Source organism: Salvia miltiorrhiza, chromosome 2, assembly GCF_028751815.1.
Source record: "Salvia miltiorrhiza cultivar Shanhuang (shh) chromosome 2, IMPLAD_Smil_shh, whole genome shotgun sequence".
Classification (NCBI taxonomy): Eukaryota; Viridiplantae; Streptophyta; class Magnoliopsida; order Lamiales; family Lamiaceae; genus Salvia; species Salvia miltiorrhiza.
Window position 1 is genome coordinate 8966530 of NC_080388.1, and position 18534 is coordinate 8985063.

General features: G+C 35.9%; 1 protein-coding gene across 1 annotated transcript; it reads left to right on the plus strand.

Moving 5' to 3' along the window:
• The first annotated feature begins 11579 nt into the window (after positions 1-11579).
• LOC131012951 (uncharacterized) lies at positions 11580-17934 on the plus strand. The gene is made up of 4 exons (XM_057940933.1): positions 11580-11805; positions 11938-12040; positions 16532-16742; positions 17566-17934. The coding sequence occupies exons 1-4, from the start codon at positions 11692-11694 to the stop codon at positions 17645-17647; spliced, it is 510 nt and encodes a 169-aa protein (XP_057796916.1). The 5' UTR covers positions 11580-11691; the 3' UTR covers positions 17648-17934.
• Positions 17935-18534: the final 600 nt, after the last annotated feature.

Here is an 18534-nt window from a genome sequence, read left to right on the forward strand (position 1 = left end):
GTAGATTTGCGTAGCTTCTTTGGCTTAGGAATGGCCACCTTCCGACGTCTCTTCCTTGAAGTAGACGGTGATGGAGAAACCGGAACGTCGGAGAAACCGGAACATCGGCAGATGGTCTGGTCTCACATGTCGATGGCGGTGAGAACACAACGATGGCTAAAGCATCGGCCGGAGGCACCTCCGTGGTGGAAAGGAGGGTTCCGGTGGCTGGAAGGGCCGGAATCGCGCTGGCAGACGGCGCTTCTTCGGTGTGTTGGACGGGAGAGGGAGATGGTGGCCTCGGCTTGCGGGATGGGCGCTTTTTCTTCTTAGGGGCCATGGTGGCCTGAACTTGCAGCGGTGAGCGGCAAGAGATGGTCGAAAAAGGTGAAGGCTCGTGCCGGCAGACGGCGCGCCCTCGGCGGTGTCGCGTGGAGGTGAAAGCTAGTGACGCGCGATTGAGGGAGGAACTGGCAGCAGGTGGTGGTGGGCGTGGTGGTTCTATGCGCGAATGGGATCCCAGCGGCGGGAATGGAAGCGCAGCGTCGGTCACGGCGGCGCTGCTGTGGCCGGAAGAGTGGTGGTCGACCGGAGCAGCGGGAATAGGGGGTGCAACGGCGGAATTGGAGGGGAAACGTGGGGAGAATTTGGGGAGGAATTTTGACTGAAGTCAAAATAAAACCCTAATTCCAGATTTTGCACATTGGTCCCCCAACTCTTAAGTAACTTCAATGCGGCCCTCAACTTCACATATTTTTTAGAATGACCCCAAACCTGCGAAAATGATCAAAATACACCCAAATCAACCCTTTTTATATATTTTTTTTTATTAATATTATTATTATTATTATTATTATTATTATTTCAACAACATATATATCCCATAGCATCAATGAATCATCACTCAACACACTAAAATGATAAGAGCACTCATCTCTCATGTCGTCATAACCTAGTGCATTCACATGTTTTCACGGGACAAAAGCAGGCTAAAATAGGCTAAGGCTCAATATATGTGGCTTTTAATCAAACAAAACAGGAGCAAATTAGGCACAAACAGGCTCACTAAGAGAATAGTGAAGGTTTGGATAATATGTTCACGCCAAACAATGGTTATTCCTAAATGCCTTAATCATTTTCATGCATTAAATTCGCAAACTTAGTCTTGACTATGGCAACAGGGCAAACCAGAAATTCAACATAGAAGTTCGAATCAATCACTCATCAAAGAAACAATTGGAGCTAGTCATGTGTGCTCATTAAGGCTCAATCCTCACAATTTAGTAGGCTTCAAGTATTTTGATCAAAGTTTGCACGTTTTTCTCATACAAGAATACCTACGTTTTTCTCATACAAGAATACCTACGAACATATGCATGATTTCATCACAAGAGCAACAGTCTATCATACCAAATCCAATATCATAATCTCAACTCTTCACATCATCCATCATAACATTGCCAAAGGACTCGAAACTGACTCGAAAACCAACAGAGCAACAAGGCAAAAACGAACAAAACAAAGAACAAAGACACCCCCCACACTTGGACAACACAATGTCCTCATTGTGTGAGAGTATGACAGACCAAAAGGAAACAACAACAGACAACTAAAAGAGAATAGAAAAAAGAAACGAAAAGCAAAAAGAGAAACACTCCCCAGTAACGGCGCCAAAATTTGGTGCGTCGTTTTACACCAAAAATATCCGGCAGTCAGCCGGTAGGGCTGGTAAACCGGTCGGTTCGGTTTTAACCGAACCGATTTACCGGTTAACCGGAACCGATTAACATCAAAATTACTAACCGAAAACCGAACCGGTTTTTGATTTGGTTAACCGATTAACCGGTCCGATTAACTGGATCGGTTAATCGATTAACCGAATTAACCGGTTAATTACATGCTGTTGTGGGTTATCTGCCAACAAAGTGGGGGAAGGGAGCGGGAGTTGGTAGGTGGGGAAAGAGAGAAGAGGGAAGAAGGCGACGGCCGTGGGGAGGAGAGGAGAAGGCGCCGGCGATTCTCACCGTTCGCCGAGAGAAGAAGGGCCGGTGGCTGTTCACAGCGAGGGTAGAAGAAGAAGTAAATTAGGGATTTGATTTAGGGAGAGGGGTTTTCTGAAATTGGAGGAATTTTGGGGTTTTTGATGACTGTTGAAGAAGGGTCGGTGGCTGTTCACGAGCCGACGCCGGGACTGAAAAGTGGCGGCGGCGGCGGCGGGGTCGCGGCTGCATATGCGACGGCAAGGAGACAGAGAGGGAGAAAGGTTGTTGGTGTGAGAGAGGGCGAGAGCTGATCTGAGGGGCGGAGGCGAGACGCCAGATCTGATCTGGAGGCGAGACGCCGGAACTGGAACTGAGCTCAGGCGGCTCGAGCTCGAGCGCTGCTGCTGCTGGGACGAGCTGCTGCTGCTGGTCGAGCGTTGCTGGGAGTCTGGGTCTGCCGCCTGCCGATGGGAGAGGCAGCGGTGCCGGCGCCGGTGCCGATGGGAGGCGGGGATGGGAACATACGAACAAGATAGGATGGGAGGCGAGAGGCTTAGAGCGGCTGTGGATGGAACGGTTTGGAAATTGGAAGTGCGGCTGTGGATACCCTAAATGACTAACTAATGTTTAATTAATTAATTAATTAATTAATTTAAAAAAAACCGGTTAATCGGTTTAACCGATTAACCGACCGGTTAAACCGATTAACCGGTTTACTGTGAGAATGCTAACCGGTAACCGAACCGGACCGGAAAAACCGGTTATCGATTAACCGATAACCGGTTTTTCCGGTTTGGTTACGGTTTTAACTGAAAAACCGGCACCGGTTTACCAACCCTATCAGCCGGTATGCCCACACTGCGCAAACAGCAATAAGCAAGATCGTCTCCCAAGGGACTGGCGAGAATTTATCTAATTAAAGCCTGCAAGTAACCCACGAAATTTTGAGAAGAAAATATAGAAAATACTAAACATAAAATTAAATAAATAAAACCCAATTAAACCAATTTTTCCAATAGCTAAAAGATGAATAAAAATTCCAGCAATCAATTAAGTCCACCCTAGCTCAATTATCAATGTGACAGCATTCGATCTTCACAGCTTACCACTTCAAAACTGTTCTCAAAATCAATACTTTTCTCCAAAACCTATCAAATACCATCAAAATTCATATAAGACCATAATTCATATCCAAAGACGATATTTAACACGAATTAAACACAAAAATCCTACCAAAACCCCCCAAATAAATGCGTATAAATACGCCCAATCAAGCAGCCAGAAACAAGAAACCAAAAGAGAAATACTGAACAAGGTTCACTCTTCTTCCAATCTTTATCTCATAACATGTATCCTCTTTATCTCTACATCCGGACAAGAACTTGACAGAAGGCAATTCCGCAAATTCTGAGACTCATTCACACAACAACATTTTCGTTTTTATTAAACAAAGAAAGAGAAGAATCAGTACAAAACAAACAAGAACAGAAATCGAGTCTATATATATTTTCGAACCCCATTTGTTTACCCTTAAAATCGGGTTCTTAAGTCAGCGTCTGTTTTCTCCTCTTTGGGGGTGGGGCTCCGGTTCGAGAGAGGCAGATACGAGGTGGTGAGGGAAATGAGCGACGACGTGGGAGGATTCCGGCGGTGAGGCAGGCTGCATGTGGTAGATGGAGAGAGGGCGGTGGTTAAGAGAGAGGGTGGTGAGATAGGGAAGGCGACGAGTGAGGGGAGACATCGGAGTCGGCGATTATCGCCGGGGTTGGAGCAGGCGGCGGCGGATCTTGGAGGGAGAAGAGGGGCGGTGATTTTGGGAGAGAGAGAGAGAGAGCCGATTTTTGAGAGTGGGAAAGTGAGAGAGGTGTTTATGGAGTATTATTTTCTTCGTTTTAGTTTGACTTTTTTTTCAAATTGGTCTTCAGATTTGGGCTCTCACTTATTAAAATCAATGGGCCGATTTATATTAATCAGAGTGGCTGATTCATTTCATTTATTTGATGGGCTGTGTTTTATTATATTTGGGCTCATTTGATTTGAACAAGTCTATTGCATTAATTTCTTGGGCTCTAATCATTTCTCTAATTGAGCCTACTAGTGTTTTAATTAGTTTTATTAATTTTCTTAAAAGATTAGCTTTTATATTAAATATCTTATAAGTGTTAAATTTATTATTAATTATCTTAATTAAGTTATTAATTACTATGTATTAAAAGTTTATGAATTCACTCAAGGAGATTATTAAACCGGGCAAAGTGTATCAATAGTTAGCAATTCCATTTACTTAGAAATTAGAATGATACCTCGAGGCCTATTAAGAATAGAATTTCTTGTACTCTTTGTGACCAGGTGGGTTAGCGCTGCTTTCCCAAGACAGGTTTATATGTGTATGATCTTCAGGCTTTGCCTATCCAGGTGGGCTATATTTTGGTAAAATGTATCTTGAGTTATATAAGCTCTGATATTTCATGAAAATATTTGTTTATCCAATATAAATGTTTTTATGTGCGTTCTGTAATTGTTTAATTCTCGCATAAGCATCGATCGAGATTCTCATTTGGCCTAACACGTTAAATGAGGATTGTGTACACAAGGTTAGTTGCTCGATGGGTTGATCGCCATTTGGGCACTAACGAAGCTAAGCAGGCGTTATAAGGGTGCTCCTGGACACGTTCCAAGCACAAATGATGACGTGTTCCGTCTGGGTAGCGTCCCGGGTTCACTTAAGCGGCGGTAAGCAATCCGACGGTGGTTAAAGGCCCGGGATCATAAGCAGCGAGTAACAATCGAACGTTACATGGGGCCCTCAACGAGAAAAATGTGTTGTCATGCTTAGAAGTGTATTTCTATTTTAAAACCTTCTGAGTCATGATTGTGATATTGGATAAACTGCTTTGATTATTTCATAAAATAATTTAGAAACTCATGCCCACTGAGTACACTAGTACTTAGCCCAAATTATTTTCAAATATTTTCAGGTTGATCGGTTGGTGCAGACGGGGCTGAGCTGAGGCTAGGGTTCCACGCTGTCTTTTGCTTCCGCTAAACGACTAGCTTGCTATCTTGTCTTTCAATCCCCTAAACTAAGAACTTATATTATATGGTAAAATATTATCTTGTTGAGCTTATACTCTTAATTCGTATTTCAATTAATGAAGCCATCGTTGATTATGATCAGAGTCACGAAACTAAACTTATGCGCTCCTGGAAAGTTGAATGTTGTTAATCGATTATGTCGCTCAATGCCCATTCATTTATTTTATTTTATCTTTATTTTATTAATCTCTTCAAAACACAGATACCTAATCTTTTGGGTAAATCTTCATAATTGATCTGCTCATATCACATTATTTTCTTATTTCTTTTGTTTGGGAAGTTGGGTCATTACATTTTCTGTATGATCTTGCTTGTAGTATATATTATGTGTGGTAGTTATGAATTGAAATTTGCATATTACTATTTAAAATATTATCCTATGAGATCTTAACAATAAACTCCTCACATGGTTCCTTTATTAACAACATGAGAGGATAATCTATACAATGAGATTTAAAAGCTTTCAATTACTTATGAGTTTCAACGTCAGATGAAGTTTAAACTCAAAGGGTGTTCGGTTGAGCTTATAAGCTCTTTAAAACAACATATAAGCTGTTTATAGGAGTTTATAAGCCCCTTCAAAGTATTTGGCAAAATAAACTCTTAAATAACTTATAAGCTCAAAAAATAAGCTCATCGAGCTTATAAGTTCCTTTACCCCCAACTTATTATGAATCCACATATTCACACATTTTATTGAATCATTTTAAAAGGGGGTAATTGCTTGTAAATTCCTAACGTTTACACGGAATTGGTTTTTGCACCTTTTTTTATTTTTCTACTTTTAAATACCTAATCTTTCATTTTTGTCTCGAATTTGTCCGATCACCGATTTTTTCTAACGCCGACGCCGGAAATGCCACTGTGGCTGCCGGAATAGATGAGATGGCAACCGGAATTGACACCTAAACATAATTTTTACATGTGGCAAAAAAAATTAAAAAAAAAAGAAGAAAATTTCCAACTCATCATCTTCCCCAACCTTATTCACCTCTTCCCCCTTTCCCCCCACCCGCCGGCGCCGCCCGCCGCCACCATACGCCAGCGCCGGCCACCCCTTCCCCCATTCCCAGACCCATCGGCCCTCTCCCATCCCCAGATCTCGTCGGTCTCCCACTCCCCAGACCGCAACGACCTGTCCCTCCCCTATCCCCAGATCCCGTCTGCCCCTCCCCAGTCCCCAACCCGCCACCGCCCATGCCGCCACCATTGCCGGCACCACCCCCACACCGTTCTCACCACATTCGCAAGCACAGACGGAAGCGCACAAAGGGCAACAATTTGTGCCCTAGATCCGCAATTCTCCACCAATTCGCGCCGCCCCCTGCTGCGCCACCACCACCATCGCCACCACCAATTCCCCCGCGCTTCGCCGCTTCAATTCGGAGAAATTGGAACTGGTGAGATGTGAAGAGAAAGAGGGAAAGTCAGGTGAGAGGGGGAGGGGGCGGCTGAGGTCGGCGGGATCTGGGGATGGGGGAGGCAAAGGTCGTTGCGGTATGGGGAGTGGGAGACCGACGAGATCTGGGGAGGGGGAGGCCGGAAGTCCACCACGAAGTGGAGGCTGGTCTGCTGCTCCGCCGCTTGGTCGCTGTGACGCCCGGGGACGAAGTGCGGGGTGATCGCCGGTGCAAAAGAGACACGGACAATGAGCGGCTCCGGTTAAGACTTCCAAGCGGAGGGGTGCAGGGATGAACCGAAACACACCCGAACGAGAGGGATTCCAAGAATATGCAGGTATGGGACTGCATATTCGAGGAGAGCTTAAGTGATTTGATAGGTGCTACTCATATCAATAAGATGCATCTTCTTTTCTGGTGCCCACACGGAAGAAACTCGAAGGTTAAGCGTGCTTGGCTTGGAGCAATTCCGGGATGGGTGACCCCCTGGGAAGTTTCTCAGGGAGCGTGCGAGTGAGGACAAAACACGCTAGAAAAGACTTGTATTGGTCTGTGGGGACAGCCGTCAAGTCTGGAGCCGGGCTGTTACAGTCGTGCGCCTTGCTCGTGCACTACCACGAAGTGGAGGCTGGTCTGCTGCTCCGGAGGACGGCGGCGGCGATCGACTTCCTCCGCTGCTCCAGGCGGTGGAGCGTTGGTGGTGGTAGCGGTGGGTGGCGGCGCCGGCAGTGGTGGAGGTGGCAGGGGGCGGCGCCGGGTGGGGGAAGGGAGAGTTAGGGTTTGGGGTGGGGAAGGGAGAAAGGACGATTGGGGGGGTGATTTTCCTTTTCTTTTATTTTTTATTTTTATTTTTTTTCCACATGTATTTTTTATTTCAATTTTTTTCATATTTTTTTGCCACGTGTCACAAATGAGCCAAGTGGTGAATTCCGGCTGCTACAGTGTGGATTCCGGCTGCCACAGTGGCATTTCCGGCGCCGGTGTAAGAAAAAACCGGTGATCGGATAAATTTCAGACAAAAACTAATGGTTAGGTATTTAAAAGAAGAAAAATAAAAAAAGGTGCAAAAACCAATTCCGAGTATACGTTAGGAATTTACAGGCAATTACCCCTTTTAAAAATAAATTTAATTTGCACAAAGATCGAAAGTTTCAAATTTAATTAGCAATTAACTCTTTTTGAAAGGAGTAAATGATAAATGTATGCCCGGGTTTCTAAATCTGTTGCAATAATGGGTCTTCCGTGTAATTTTATAATTTGTGACCACTGAATATAATTACATTTATTATAAGATTGGGTCTTTTTTAAGGGTTGGGCCCATTTAAATAAACTACTATATTAATTGAAGGCCCAATGAAAAAAACATCAAGAGCACAAGGCCCACTTCTAAAATCATAGTCCAATAAGACTTTCATGCCTAATAGCTCATCTTCAAACGTTTATCTTTCAAGTAGGGGATATAATTTCGGACTCTCTATAGTATTCCAGTAGAGCATTATCAAATTGAAAATTTGGTCGGTTGACATGACTCATGAAGTACATTTAAATGCATGAAAAAGTGAGCTAATATATTTACTAAAATTCTAATGTTTTTTTTTTACAGTAGGTATCTATTATATAATTAATAAGTAACCAGCACACAAACGAGACCACTACCCACATAAAAGTGGAAAAATGATCCGCACGCAGCCGAGATTGAACCCAAGACCTCTCACAAAGGAGAGTCTTTAAGTGCCTCAACTTTGAGGCTTGAGCTAGGCCTCATTGATAGGGATGTCAATTCAGCCCGAAACTCGTGGGCCGACCCGAATAACCCGTTAAAATTAGAGGGTTAGGGTTGAAAAATCGCAACCCGATTATAAATCGGGCTAATCGGGCTGGCGGGTTGAAGCAGGCCAGCCCGTTGGGCTACTGATTTTTCTTTTAATTGAATTTTAAAATACATTAGAGTTTAGGCTTTTAGGGTTTGAGATTTTTTTAGATGCTTTTTTTCTTTAATTTCAAAGTATTGTTGAATATTTTATTTTTATTTTTTTAACAAAGTTGAACATTTTATTGTTATTAACTTATTTTATATAATTTAAAAAAAATATTTTATATGTTATGTAATCTTGAATATATTATATTTTTACATTTCATGCTTTGCTATATAATTTATATCTTTAATATCTATGCATATTTTATACATTATACATTAGATCATTAAGAATAATAAAATACAAATGATAATTTTATTTCTACGCCTTTAACTTGATTAGCCCGATGGGCTAGCCCGCGGAAACCCGAATGTTTAGGGTTAGGGTTGAAGATTTACAATCCGAAAAAATCTCCAGCCCGATTAGCCCGCACTCGATTAACCCGGAACCCTATAGGGCTAGCTCGAAAATCCGATGGACTGGTCTGATTGACATCCCTACTCATTGACACTAAAATACAAATGTTATTATTATATATATATATATATATATATATATATATATATATATATATATTAATTTATGGTCAGTACATAACTCTTCTATAAGGAAACGGAAAATATCAAGGGCTCATTTGATAAGTTACATAAAGCGTACGTGACATATTTAATTAAGATATTTTTAAATATATAACATATCAATATCATGTTTAATAATAGGTATTAAAATATTTATCATACCTAATTCACTGTTTGATAAGGTGTATTATAATTATATGTTATGTTTTTGTATTACATATACATTATCAAACAAATTTGTATAATAGTTTGAGACTATTTGTTTATAAAGGACATAATATTTTATATCAAAAATAATATTAAGATCTTATGAATATATATATATAGGGAGAGGTTCAGGAAAGAACCATAAATAAAAGAAAACCGGAGAACCATTTTCAGCCATTCGATCATCAAGATCTACGGTGGATGCATCATCTTGTTGGATGAATGCAGATCTTGGGTTCGAATCCTGAAGGGAGCATTTTTTTTAATTTTTTTAGTGCATTAATTTTAACAGCGAATGCATTAATTTTTACAGTGGATGCATTAGATTTGATGGTTCTCCCGTTCTCACAAATAATGTAGTTCTCTCTAGAACCACACCCTATATATATATATATATATATATATATATATATATATTGTACACCTTAATTATTAGTAGAAAACAAACCACAATAAGTAAACCTAATTATAACTAGTTAAAAATATTGAAAGATATTGTGAAATATCGAATTTATCATCTAATATATTTGATCTATCTCAACAATGTATTAACGGATTCGCTCACACAAACTAACAAGTCATATCAATTTCAAACATGTTTCGTTTACGTCGACATGTTCAGCTAAATATAGTATTAGTATTATTATTATTATTATTATTATTATTATTATTATTATTATTATTATTATTAAATCGAGATTCAAAATGCTCACAACTCCAATTATTGCACAAAATGAAATACATTCCACGGGAACATCGTTCAAAAAGCATTATTAAGATAAGTCACATGTAACTCATACAAATCTGTAGTAGAAAGAGACAGACTCAAATGTGAAATGTCCATTTTCTCTGCCAAAAAGTCCAAATCAAACATTCCGCAATCGAACTCGAAATTCCCAAATTTGATTCTTCTTAAAATGAAAACAAAATAATTGATGTAGAAATTACTTTTTTTGTTTGAGCTGGGTAAAATATTCTTCAAGATTTAGATGGTATACAATAATTTTTAGCAGAACTATTTATGTGGACCGAGCATAATGAAGCTTAATTTGATTCTCGCAAGAAAATACATTTATAGCTATCATCATTTATATGAATTGGGACATGTGTCTCCACTAGTTGACAAATTGGGACGTGTTTGGTTTTCGTCCTTCTTTCTTGAGTACTTTGTGGAAAGTAGAATTTTCATTTCTTGATTTCATACGCAAACTAGCAACCAGCCAAACGCGTCTTACTCCATTGGCCCTTTCCCATTTTCCTCGGCTTCAATCACCTGATTATTGTTTCTGAAGAAAATATCTGCAAAATTAGAAGCTGCTAAACCTAATTAATTAGGACCTTCAAGAAAAACTAACTAGTAATTAATCAAGCTTCAAGATCAAGACTTATTATTTTTGTTATGTTAATTATATTCTAGAATTAAAAATCATTAGTATAATAAAAATTACCTTGAAATCTGCTACTTATTGTAGATTTCATACTTTGGAAATGCTTAATTGCTAACATTTATAAATTTGTATTTATACTCAAAGTAATTATGTATTGCACAAGAAAAAAATTATAAACTGAACTGTTAATTAGAACTATTTATTTATTTATTTTTATTTTTTTGAGTTGAACTGTTAGAACTATATAGCACATATGGTTTGATGTTTCACATAAAAAAAAATATTAAACAATAAACCAATAATCAAAATTTCTATCTCACTAATAGACTCACTTCTTTTGATTAAGTATATTTTTTTTACTCAAAATGAAAAACACGTCTATTCTAATGTGACGTCCCAAAAAGAAAAACGAATCTATTAAAATGGGACGGATGTAGCATAATATTAATTAATTAATTAACTGTATACATAATGAATTGAACAAGGTCAAGCTTAAGTAATAAATTATACAGTTGTCTTAATTTATTTTTAACATACCAATGTAATACGGGGGCGCGGATCCAAGGTTTATTATTTGGGGACCTAAATTTGTTGAAGTATGGCATCGGAAAAATTTAACAACAAATATATTGGAAACATATAAGAGTTACCTCTATGCATTTTTTTAAGATTGCTTCATTTTCTAAAAAAGTAAATTAGTTTTCATTTTTTTAAGGAGTTTAATAATAATAATAATAATAATAATAGTTTTCATTATTAATTGTCCATGATTTTACTTTAACTTGAGTATTTTTAACTTGAGGATTGTAATAAACATTAAAATCAAACTTCGCTCTTAGACATAAGATAAGTCAACAATAGTAAGAAAAAATAACAAATTCACACAAAAATTTATTGCAAAAAGTTTGATGGAGAAAAGGAATTTATGAGATGGGGAATATTAATATATGTGTAGATATAATATTATTTCTCTAAAACAATAGATAGAATTACAGAAACACCCTCTTTTTTATTCTATAATTCAATGGGGGCCGGGGTCCCCTCATTACATCCCTCGCCTTCCGTCCCTGTATATATATATATGCATACATGCATAAATATATTTGTAACAAAAAATTAAAAAAGAAAAAAAAATAGAGGCTCAGATGGATTTTGACAAAATGAGAGCTGGAGTAGAGGAAATATCAGTTTCTGATGGATTTGTGGTAGATATCGAAGCATTCTCTCATCTTACAGAAAGAGGCAATTCAAGAATCACTGTATGTTTTCCTCTCATTTTAATTCCATTTCTTTGTAGCAATTTTAAACTTCTGTTTGATTAATTCCAATAATTATGAAAAAAAAAAAAACCCAGTTCGATCATCAAACTATTGTTACGTGTATTATTACAGAGCATTAATCATTCAAGAAAAGGACCCACCAGTGGCGCCGCCGATAAGAAAATCAACCCAACCGCCGCCGCAGCCGCGGCGGCGGTAGAAGCTTCAAGTAGAGGTAACCACTATAATAAGAGAGAATTACATTCCTTTCTCTTTTACTAAAGAAACCTAAAACAATGTTATATCTTTTGCTTTTCTAAAACAATACTCCCTCCGTCCACAAATTAATGCCCTACTTGGGTCCTGGCACGGAGACTAAGAAAGCTAAAAAAGGTGATGTGGATGAAATATAAGGGTAGTTGACTAAAGTGATAAAGTAGTTGACTAAAGTGATAAAGTGATAAAGTGTAGTAAATATAGAATATAAAAGTGAAAAAGGTGTTTGAAGGTGGGTCCATTAGTGGCAAAGGGTAGTAAATATAGAAAAAGTAGGAGAGTAAAAGGGTACAAAAAGCAAAACAGGGCATTAATTTGTGGACAGTTTTTTAAAGCCAAACAGGGCATTAAATTGTGGACGGAGGGAGTATAATGGTTGTTCTAGAAAAGACAAAATAACCATTTTAATAACATAACTTTTACATATACATTATTTCGGGAAAGTTCACATAAAACCTTGATCATATAAGTTAACGTAGTCAGAAATGATGGAGTTAGTTTAAAAAATAACTTTTTCCATAGCAATTACTATTATAAATTATTGCTTCTTTATGTATATACATATGCATGGAGAGTTACATGTGCATAATACTTTTTTATGGTATTGCTTATTTTAGGTTAATGTTAATTTTTTATATATATACTGCAATGTTACAATTTTTATGGAAGAACAATTTTTTTTTAAGAATCGCATGACAATCTGAAACTTTTTAGCATCATACATTTAACCAGATTACCACTAGAACAACACACGCACACATAAATGGTCCAGATTGGTTTTACTTATCACATAGGAAAAAGTTTTTATTTGATCCTTTTCGCTTATTTAAATATATTAATAATAATATTATTGCTTACACACAGAGACGGATCCATGGCTCCCGGTACGGGGGCACGTGCCCCCACAACATTTTCTATATATATTAATTATATATGTATATTAATATAAATTTTATTATATCTTATTATTCTCAATCCCAAAATTCTATAATTATAATATAGTTTCATTAATTATAATATAATTTTTTATAAAATTCTGTAATCCCAAAATTATGTAATTATAATTTTTATTATAGTTTATATATTTTTTATTAATTATAATATAAATTTTTATTGTCGAAGGTTTCAATTATAATAGACTTGAATTATTATGTAGTAATTTTTTTTTAACATATTTTATATATATGAAGTACTTATTTTGTGCCCCCATGACAAAAAAATTCTGGATCCGTCCCTGCTTACACATAATATTACTTTTATGATAAGAATTCATTATATATACAAAAATAAAATATGATAGATTGATTCTAGTTAACCAAGAGAAAAAAGTAATATATTTGATCCTCTTATAAATATGAATAAACTTTTCATTATTTGTAGCATTTTGGAAAGTTAACCCGAAACTCCATTAGTTGTTTTTTTTTCCAAATGGTATTTGATAGGATATCTTGATATCTGTCAAACTGTAAAATAATTCATGCATTTAATTATAAATCAATTGGTATTAATCAGTTATACAATAATTGTTCGTATATATTTATGAAACATATATTTGTAATATAGCATAAGATATATGTAATGTCGTATGTTCTTATCTAAGATATCTAGTAGACTAGTACTATTCAAATAGACGATATTTGTAATGTGTATATGCTTATCTAAGATATCTAGCTAGTACTATTTAAATAGACTATATACATGTATCTCCCTTTTTCGGTTGGTAGAAAGAGGACAAGATTTATGTCGGCCAATTTGGTATTTAGTGACTAATACGTATTTCGAATTAATGTACTATAATTATTACTGATTGTTAATCATAATCTTTTATCATTTTAATAATTTTACCATAACAAACTGCAAATGATAAAATACTATGCTAAGTGGGCATTTTACTTTGCATGAATCAAGCAAAATTAGTTTAAATGATAAAATCGATATCCCAAAATTTCAATCATCTAAGTAAATAAGAAATTAATCTTACTAATTTTATCTATCAAACCTGATCCTTCAAAGTAAACACCCCTAAAAGTCCTAGAATTTGACGACCAAGTTCAGCTCATTTAATAAGTTCAGCTTAGCTAATATATTACTCCCTTCGTCTATAAAACAAATTCTTAGGAGGGAGTGACACGGACAACGACACCTTCCCTCAGTCCTTCGATGCAGCCGCCTCCACCCTTCCTCCCCCTTCCATCCCTTTCGTAGCCACCTTGAGTGCGCTGCCTCCCCCTTCACCGCCAACAGCAGCAACCAACCACATACCTCTCCTTCCTGCTAAGTGCCGAAGCCGAGGAGGACCACCGAGGCGCCTGCGCCTGCCATTCCTCATCGGCACGAGTTTATGATGTTGTGCCCGCTAAAGGATCGGTCGGTTTAAAACACGACTGCAACCGATCAATTATTAGTTATTCAATTTTGATTGATTTTTCTAATTTAGTCAATTGGTTCAGTTTTAATTAATTTGGTTTCGATTTGAAAATTTTTGGATCGATCAATTTCGGTTTTAAACCGATGCACACACCTACATGTGTGTGACTGATCGTATGTGAACATGTAACTCTAACTAAAAGTATTAGAATTTTCTATGAAAAACTTGGATTCATATAAGCCATAATAGTGCGTGTCGGATACCTCTGATGAATTACATAAAACGACGAAAGAGTAGAAAGCATAATTGATTGTAGTACATGATGATTATTAAATGATGTTGTTTCTATTAATGGACTCAAAATACTTCAGAGGATACACATGTTCTCTTCAGTTGTGAATCGATTCGTGTGTGAGTATTGACTAGTTATATAGGTCAGGATAAAAGTAAGTAAGTCCCCTCCCTCCCCGAAACATTTTTTTAAGGGAAGGTGACGCGAGTTTTAATAAAAATTAATTGTGTATTTGATGAGTGGAAAATAGATTCCACAAAAAATGAAGATTGTAAGAGTAATAGTGAATGTAATTATTTCTAAAAATAGGTTAGAAGATGTTTTGGGGACGGTCCGAAATAGAAAGAGCGAAGATGTTTGAGGGACGGAGAGAGTTTTAACTTTCAAATATTATAATTAACTATAACAAAAGATTAGTTTTCATCATAATTTAAAGGGTTAAAAGTGTTTTATGTCACGAACTTTCAGCGTTTTTCACAAAATGTCATATTTTATGGGAACCGCCGACAAAAAGATGAATTATCTCGTCGAAAGAAATATTTTGGGAACCGCCATTGTTGTAAAGCAATATTGAGAGCCACCATTGTTAGAAAACGCTGAAAGTTCGGGGTTTTTTTTTTTTATCATCTTTCCGTCATCGAATTTTGTATAGCGGGATATTTTGTGGAAAAAACTGAAAGTTAAGGTTTTTTAAGAGAAAATAAAATTTCGGGATATTTTGTGAAAAACGTTGAAAGTTCGGATCATAAAACACTATTAACCCTAATTTAAATAAAACAGATACTATCAAACATCACAAATCACAAACCTATATATTTTAAATTAATAAAGTATGCTCAGAAATAAGAAATGATATTACATGTACAATAATGATTGATAAGAACATATACTTTTATATTTTAAATTACTAAAGTACTAAAGTATGCTTAAAAGTAAGTAATCATATTACATGTACAATAATAATTGATAAGATATATACTTTTATAGTAACTAGCAGAAAGAACGTACGTTGTAATTAATGTTATTTTAATTGATAATTTATTATTTAAAAAAATCAATTAATTCATTATTATGTTTAAATAATTTATTGGGTGGATATATTTATTTATAAGCCTTATCAATAGCTATAGATATAAAGTATTTTTTATAGATTTGGATGACAAATAAATATATATCAAAATAGATCTATATTTTATAAATATAATAATAAATATATAACATGGGTAAAATAGACAATTCATAAGTTGTGTCTTATAGACTCTTTCATCTAATGGAAAATTTCATTTTCCATTAGAATATAGTAGTTTCCTTTTTGAGACACTCAACCTTTATAATTAAATCTCACATTTACTCATTATTTACTGAGAAAAAAATCACTCTCCAAGCTGCACATTCTCCAATCAAGAAGCTTCTATCAAAAATTTACTGACACATTATGACATTATTTCTTCACTCAAAAAATATTTACCAAACATTTAATAAAATTTGTGTTTGTTGACAAACGGCTACATTCTTTGGGGATGGAAGGAATAATTACTAAAAATAAAAAAGTAGTCATTCTTACAATTTTATTTTTATTATTATAATAATTAATAACCGCGAAGCTACTTAATTGTAAATTAAGGTAAATTCACATGAAGCAAGGGTAAAACAATACTTTAAGTTTAAAAAAATGTCAATTTTTATTTATTTTTATCTTTTTCTAATCTATATAAGTATTTTTTTTTACAATAGCAAAGTGAATATTTTGATATATATATTAACAATAATTCAATTTTATTTGTTTGCAGCTACTTCACCACTAGTAGTGGTGGTGGCACACGACACCTCCGACCGCGCCACCAGCCCCAAAATCCATCATCACCAAATCACCATCAAGAAGGGAAGCCTGAGCAGCCCTTCGGCCGAAACCAAGCACGGCGGCAAGAGATTCGGGCACCGCCATTCTGCCCAATGCCGCTTCCTTGATCCCAGAAGAGTAGTTGTCTTCTTCGCCACACTGTAAGAAACTCACTCTATCATTTGTTTGAACAAAACATGACACATTTTGTGCAGAAAAGTTTACAAATTTAGAGTACTGTTTGGTTAAGGTTAATTTGGAGAGCTTAATAAGCTCCAACAACTTATAAGATGTAAGGTATCGAGAGTTTATAAGTTTTTAGATTATTTAGATAATTGATCTTATAAGATATAGAGAAAATTGTGAGTTAGAAAGAGAAAATCTTAGCTAAATAGAGAAAATTGAAGAGAGATGAAATTGAAAGGGTATATAATAAAAGTAACAAATTATAGTAGAGTTATTTTTAGGATTTATTAATTGTACGTGAATACACAAAGTATACCGATATTTGATTTTTAATCTACACTATGTTTTTATCAATTAATACATATATTAACTTTGAAGTTTTTCGTATTCTGCCCCAATTAAAATTCCGGCAATGTTTTATCCTATGTGGGCGCTAGAATTTTGTTACGTGGACGCCCAAACATTATCTCCTTTTATTCTTCGTTATAGTTAGCTCATATGAAAAAAAAGTCGCGCAATAAACTTCGAGGGTTTGAGCCGAATTTCAAAAGGTTCAAAATATATGTATTAATTGAGAAAAAAAAATAATACTATTGATTAAAATTAAAGGCGAATTAAGGTATACTTCATGTATTTACAGGTAACCAACCCTATTTTTATAAAATAAAAAAATAAATTAGGTTGAGAAATTTATTTTTTGGGACCTTGTAATCCGTTGGAGCTTATTTTTATATTGTATAAATTGTTTAAGAATTTCTTTTGTCAATCACTTTTTAAAGCTTATCCTGCTTGGTCCAGGTCGAGCATGGGAACTGTTCTCTTGATCTACTTCACATTGTCGATGGGGAAGCTCAACGGGAACGATAATGGCCTAAATTGACGACCTTCACCTCCATCACTATGCACCTCAGAATCATGTGAACGACGCTTCATCAGAAAAGCAGCAGATGTTGATCTGAACACACGGATCTGTTCATGGAGAATTTCGAATGTTTATATTCCAGTTAGAAGGAACGAAAGGCACATGATGGATATTATTACTTTTATAAGCATCGATGTAGAAATTAATTTCATTGATTTTTGTTTAGTATCTGTTGTAACTAAAATGTTGATTTCTCCCTTCTGTTGAAGACGTATAAATTCATGTGGGTAGGCCACAAGCAAAAATGGGATATAACCTGCATTTATGAAATTCGAACAGTTCCTCAAAAAAAAAAAAAAAAAAAAAATCGAATAGGGATCTCAACTGCATAAGCTAATAATCGAAGTATATATATAGAGGGTGTGCTCAATTGTTTTGGTTGAAAATTTATCAAAGCAATGCATTCTCTTTAGGGTGCGTTTATTTTAATGGATAAATTTATCACTGAAAAATAAGGGATAATAAAAATTTATGCTTTTAAATATCTCATTTTTTTCCCAACATTTGACACAAAAGAGAAGTTCACCATTTTTCCATCGTTATTTCCATTTCAAAAATTGATAATATTATCCCTCCATTTTTGAGTGGATAATATTATTCATCCTTGAAGTGAAAATAAGGAATGAAAAATGATGAACTTCTCTTTTGTGTCAAATATTGGAAAAGAATGGAGACATTTAAAGGCATAAATTTTTGTTATCCTTCCTTTTCCAATGATAAATTTATCCATCAAAGTAAACGCACCCTTAATGTAAAAAGATGGTGGAAAACATGTACTTTAACATTTTTTCCACTCTTTTTATATGCTTTTGAGGGTGTATAATTTTTTCTGTAACATGAATTAT

Coding starts and splice junctions, on each gene's coding strand:
- LOC131012951 (XM_057940933.1), top strand. CDS start 11,692: ATGGATTTTGACAAAATGAGAGCTGGAGTAGAGGAAATATCAGTTTCT. Junction 11,806..11,937: donor GAGGCAATTCAAGAATCACT/GTATGTTTTCCT, acceptor GTATTATTACAG/AGCATTAATCATTCAAGAAA. Junction 12,041..16,531: donor GGTAGAAGCTTCAAGTAGAG/GTAACCACTATA, acceptor ATTTGTTTGCAG/CTACTTCACCACTAGTAGTG.